Raw genomic sequence first — 5339 nt, 5'->3', positions numbered from 1 at the left:
AGACCAGGCTGGTCTCGAACTCACAGAGATCCACCTGCCTCTGCCTCCCGAGTGCTGGGATTAAAGGCGTGCGCCACCACCGCCCGGCTCAGAGAACAATTTGTAGGAGTCTATTCTCCTCCTGTGTATATTTAGGTTGTCAGTTTTAGCAGCTAAAGTGGCTTCCATGCCCACGTGGGAACGGTTGCCTAGCAGAGCGCGTGCGCTTATGAGTCCTACTGTCCCTTGTCAGTCTCACCTTCTGGCAGCCATCCTGGTAGCCTCTAAAGAGCAGATTTTCTAGTGTGCTCACTTTGTGGTCCCCACCTCTGACCACTTGTTCCCTCTTTCTCAGATCGCCATGATCTCACCAGGCATCAGCTCTTGTGAATACACTTTAAACACGCTGAGATATGCAGACAGGTATGAGGCCTGCGTCCAAGTGGGATGGAGAAGGGAATGGTGGTGATGAGGTGGAAGGGAAGTGGTCGGAGCACTCCAGCGACACTGAATTTCCTCCCTAAACAGGAACTCTTCCCCTTCAGTCAGTAAAACAGTGAGGGTCTTTCCATGTCAGCCTCGGGTTTATGCCTCCTCTCCTGAGCTGAAGACTAGGTGCTACTTACCCCTTGTTATCTGAGTCATGGTGCACTTCTGTAGTGAGTGCCCAGGGATTGCTGGTGAATTCAAAACCCTCTTAATTCCTCAGAGTCAAGGAACTGAGCCCTCACAGTGGGCCCAGTGGAGAGCAGCCGATTCAGATGGAGACGGAAGAGATGGAGGCCAGCTCTAACGGGACCGCGGCGGCAGTCAATGTAAGGTGGGAGGGCGGGATGAAACGTGCCTTTGAAATGAACTCTGGGCCACAGCCTTTACACTTGCTGTCTCCCGTTTCTGCCTTCAATTCTTCAAGGAAGAGGAGGAACTGTCTTCCCAGATGTCCAGCTTTAATGAAGCCATGACTCAGATCAGGGAGCTGGAAGAGAGGGCCATGGAGGAGCTCAGGGAGATCATACAGGTACAAACTGGTCCCAGCCAGGGAGGGATTGGCAGGCCACTCTTGCACAGCCCACAGAGCTCAACTCTATTCTGGGAACATCATCTGGGCTTTGCTCCTGTTTTGTCTTGGGTTGGGACAATGCAGCCATGAACACCTGGCTCTGCTCGCCTGGAACACTTCTGTGTCCTGTGCTGCTGACTTGGGATGCAGGGGACATCATATTTATTAAGTGACTGTTCATGGACCTACCACACCTCACTCTTGTAGGTGTGAGCTCATTCCCTGTTGAAAGGCATGTAGTCTCACTGAGCCTCAGTTTCCTTGTCTCTGTAGTAGTATTGCCTTTGAGGGTGAAGTGGTGGCTTCTGCAGCTGCCCTGCAGAGCCAGCATCAGCTGAGCCCGAGGAAGTGGGAGGTGCTACTTCAGCTGTGCGCCTGCTATGGAGAGGGTGGGGGCATCTCTTTGAGTAGCAGGCTGGAAGCAGAAAGAACGAACTTGTGCCACTTAGGAGACTGCTGTGAAGACTAGTGTGCGGACATGTCCTCCCTAGCTGCTGTGTCTGGGGCACTGTGACTTGGCTGTTTCAGAGCACATCAGAGTTGGCTGTGCACAGAGGGAGATAGGTAAAGGCACAGTCAGTGGGCCCTGGTGCTAAAGGGTCTTCCATTTGGCTCGTACCAAAGACTCAGCTTTTATTAGGATGAAGTGAAGCCTTCGAAGGGACTTCAGTGAAGTGGCAATGTGGGCAGAGCACAGGTTTGGCGTTTGGTTTTGTTTTTAATGTGGTTGAGTGTTTTTGCCTGCATATGTGTGCCATTTTCATGCCGAATACCCAAGGAGGTCAGAAGAAGGTTTTAGAGCCTCTAAAACTGGTTATGAGCTGCCATGTGTATCCTGGAAACTGACCTCTAGAAGAACAAGTTCTCTTAACCACCAAGCCATCTCTCTAGCTCCTGGTTTTGTTTTTTGAGACAGAATAATAAAAACATAACCTTGAGCTCTCAATTCTCTTTTGTCAGCTTCCCAAGTACTGGGATTTTAAGTGTGTGCCACTGCCCAGCTCCTGTCAGGAAAGGAAGAAAAGGAGGGGACCAAAGAGCCAGGTGTGGCGGCTTGAATCTGTGATCCCAGTATTGAGTTAGAGGCTAGCTGGGTTACAAAGTAAGCACCTATTCTCAAACATAGGGCCAGTGGGCTCAGTGGTTGTTTTCCTGGAGTACTTGTGAGGCTCGTCAGCTGGGTACCTCCTGCTACTGCTCAGGAGTCCATAGGCCGCTCTCAGACACACAGAGTTCCAGGTCAGGCTGGTCTATGTGAAGCCCTGTTACAAAGGAGGGGAGGGAGGGAGGGTTGTCATTCCAGTCCCTGACTCTTTAGAACAGGATCAGCCAGGCCGTGGTGGCACAGCCTTTAGTCCCAGCACTAGGAAGCAGAAACAGGTGGATCTCTGTGAGTTCAAGGCCAGTCTGGTCAAAGAGCAAGATCCAGGACAGCCAGGGCTACAAGAAAGAAAAATGACAGGATCAGTGATGTCATTTATTTGACATAGGGAAAGCTTTGGGATAGGAAGACTCTGACTAAACTCAGGCTAAGGATTTCTTCTGTTTTGAACCAGGGTCTCTTGAAACCCAGGCTGTCCGTGAGCTCCTGAATCTTTTCTTCTTTTTTCCTTAACATATGTTTATTGTTTGGGGGTGGGTATGGGTGCGTGTGTGGAGTTGTAAGGTCAACTTGTAGGACTCAGTTCTCTCCTTCACATGGGTCCTGGTAACTGAACTGGGGCTGTCTCTCTAACCCTACCTCCTGAACTCTTAATCTCCTACCTCTGAGTGCAGAGATTATAGGCATATACCACCCCACTGCGCTCAGGCTGAGCCCTTCCTGGCTAAGAGTATGGCCTCCTGTGGATGCAACTGTATTGCAGATGGCTGAGCCCTGAGGATGATTTGCTGGAGTGTTCGGTGAGTTTGAGCTGACTAGGTTCTCCTGTCGTTGCAGCAAGGACCAAGCTGGCTTGAGCTCTCAGAGATGACCGATGAGCCAGACTATGACCTGGAGACCTTTGTGAACAAAGCAGAATCTGCCCTGGCGCAGCAGACCAAGCACTTCTCTGCCCTGCGAGGTGGGTGTCACCGCCATACAGGTGCAGCAGTGTGGGCCTGTGGCTCCCAGCAGTACAGGCAATGGCAGTGGGGAAAGTGCTTCCAAGACAGTAACTCTGTGCCCCCTCCTTCCTTCCAGAAGTCATCAAGTCCCTGCGCCTGGCCATGCAGCTGGAAGAGCAGGCTAGCAAACAAATAAACAGCAAGAAATGGCACCAGTGATGACCACAAATAAAGATCTGTTTGCTCTCACAGCAGCCTCTTCCCCTCCCAGCAAACCTGGGGACCTTCTAACTTTGGTTAGGAACTAAGTTGGATGGGTTGTGGTAAACACCGGGTAAGGGGCCTTAGGCCCAGGAAAGCTAGAGGAAGGACGCTCTTCTCCTCCTCAGTTTGGAGCGGGAGGAAGGAGCTTTTCATGACTGTTCTTCCCGTCTTCCTCCCTGTTGGGCTGGTTTCCCTGGTGCAGCGTCCTGGCCTCCTGAACAGCTGCTGATGGAGACCCTGCGAGGCCCAGGCTTCGGGAGAGAAATCTGTCCTTGTCCAGCTTCCGCTGCCTCTGACCTGAGCACTCTCATGTTTTATGCTTTTAGAAAAAAATGTTTTGAGACCTCTTTGTTTTGGTTTTTTAATCTAAGAAAATCTCTATTTCCTGTTTTGTGTATTTTTATGTTGTACTTAATAATAATAAAAATGTCAGACTCTGATTGTCAGAGACTGCAGTCTTTGGAGCCTTTAGGACCAAGGACACTGCTACCACCTTGGGCTCTGAGGCTCTTTTCTTCCTAGGAAACCAAGTCGACAGTTTCAACAAGAGGCTGAAGTTCCAGCCGTTGGTTTGCATTGCACTCTCTCTGCAGCCCTAGCTACAAAGCCGTGGGGATTGAGCCTGTTAGTGAACTCTCCAGTACAGCTGTAGCCCTGCTGTTTAGTTTAGTTTTGTTTTGAAACAGCGAGAAAGATGATTTATTGCACACGAATTACACTTGGCCACAAGTGAGGACAGAAGTGTTTGTGCAGAAGGCCACAGGTCCAGGGCAAAGGCCAGTAGACTGTATTGGTTGTAATGAAGATGTCAGGTCTCTCAGTGTCTCTGTGAGCAGATGGTGATGTCCCAGGTCCACTGAGACTTATAACTGACAGCAGCACTCAGGCCGACAATGTGGACCAGCGCCCCGCTCGTCAGTATCCCTCACTTCTGCTCCTGCAGCCTTTGTGGGTGCTCCTCGGCCTCACCTGTCTCCTGCACCCAAGCCTGTGCGTTCGCCTCTTCCTCCACTTTGTTTTCATGGCGGGGGTTTCGAGGAAGATGGGGCTATGGCCTAGAGACTCTTCATTATTTTGTTGTTGTTGTTGTTGATAGAGATTGGATGTAGAAATTCCTCTTTTTTTTTTGGTGTTTGAAAGCTTGGTTTCTCTGTGTTTTACTGGCTGTCCTGGAATTAGCCCCACCAGGCTGGCCTTGAACTCTGAGATCCACCCACCTCTGCCTCCTGAGTGCCGGACTAAAGGTGTTTTCCACCACTGCCCAACTGAATGTGAATTTTACACATGCTCAGTACTTGCTTCATTGGTTATTAAAGGCCTAGTGTATACTGATTGCAGGAATGGACCTCACTTTTTTTTTAAATTATTTATTTATTATGTATACAATATTCTGTCTGTGTGTATGTCTGCAGGCCAGAAGAGGGCACCAGACCTCATTACAGATGGTTGTGAGCCACCATGTGGTTGCCGGGAATTGAACTCAGGACCTTTGGAAGAGCAGGCAATGCTCTTAACCATTGAGCCATCTCTCCAGCCCTGGACCTCACTTTTCTTATCCATAAAAATAGAGGCCAATGCCATTAATAGTAACAATACTATTTATATGATGTTGTTACAAGATTAAATGGGTTCTTAGTATATGCTTCAAATTCTCTTGTAATTGTTCACTACCTAGAATGTGAATTAGCGGGGCTGGAGAGATGGCTCAGGTGTTAAGAGCATTGCCTGCTCTTCCAAAGGTCCTGAGTTCGATTCCCAGCAACCACATGGTGGCTCACAGCTATCTGTGATGAGATCTGGTGCCCTCTTCTGGCCTGCAGACATACATGCAGACAGAACGTTGTATACATAATAAATAAATAAATATTTAAAAAAAAAGAATGTGAATTAGCAAAGAATGGCTCACAACCATCTAGAATGAGATCTGGTGCCCTCTTTTAGCATGCAATCATATATGTAGGCACAACACTGTATATAGATAATACTTTTT

The 5339-nt window shown here is 49.1% G+C and overlaps 1 protein-coding gene across 1 annotated transcript in view; it reads left to right on the top strand.

The window, feature by feature from the left end:
* Positions 1–3787, top strand: part of Kif2c (kinesin family member 2C) — a 27025-nt gene extending 23238 nt beyond the window's left edge. Inside the window, exons 17-21 of the mRNA XM_013354775.1 lie at positions 335–402; positions 689–794; positions 893–997; positions 2979–3102; positions 3222–3787. Of these exons, the coding sequence (XP_013210229.1) occupies positions 335–402; positions 689–794; positions 893–997; positions 2979–3102; positions 3222–3304 (486 nt within the window). The 3' untranslated portion in view covers positions 3305–3787. The remainder of the gene's footprint in view (positions 1–334; positions 403–688; positions 795–892; positions 998–2978; positions 3103–3221) is intronic.
* The last annotated feature ends 1552 nt before the right edge of the window (positions 3788–5339 follow it).

Source organism: Microtus ochrogaster, unplaced genomic scaffold, assembly GCF_000317375.1.
Source record: "Microtus ochrogaster isolate Prairie Vole_2 unplaced genomic scaffold, MicOch1.0 UNK69, whole genome shotgun sequence".
NCBI lineage: Eukaryota > Metazoa > Chordata > Mammalia > Rodentia > Cricetidae > Microtus > Microtus ochrogaster.
The sequence above is the reverse complement of the archived record's forward strand: the minus strand, read 5'-3'. Positions and strand labels throughout refer to the sequence as shown.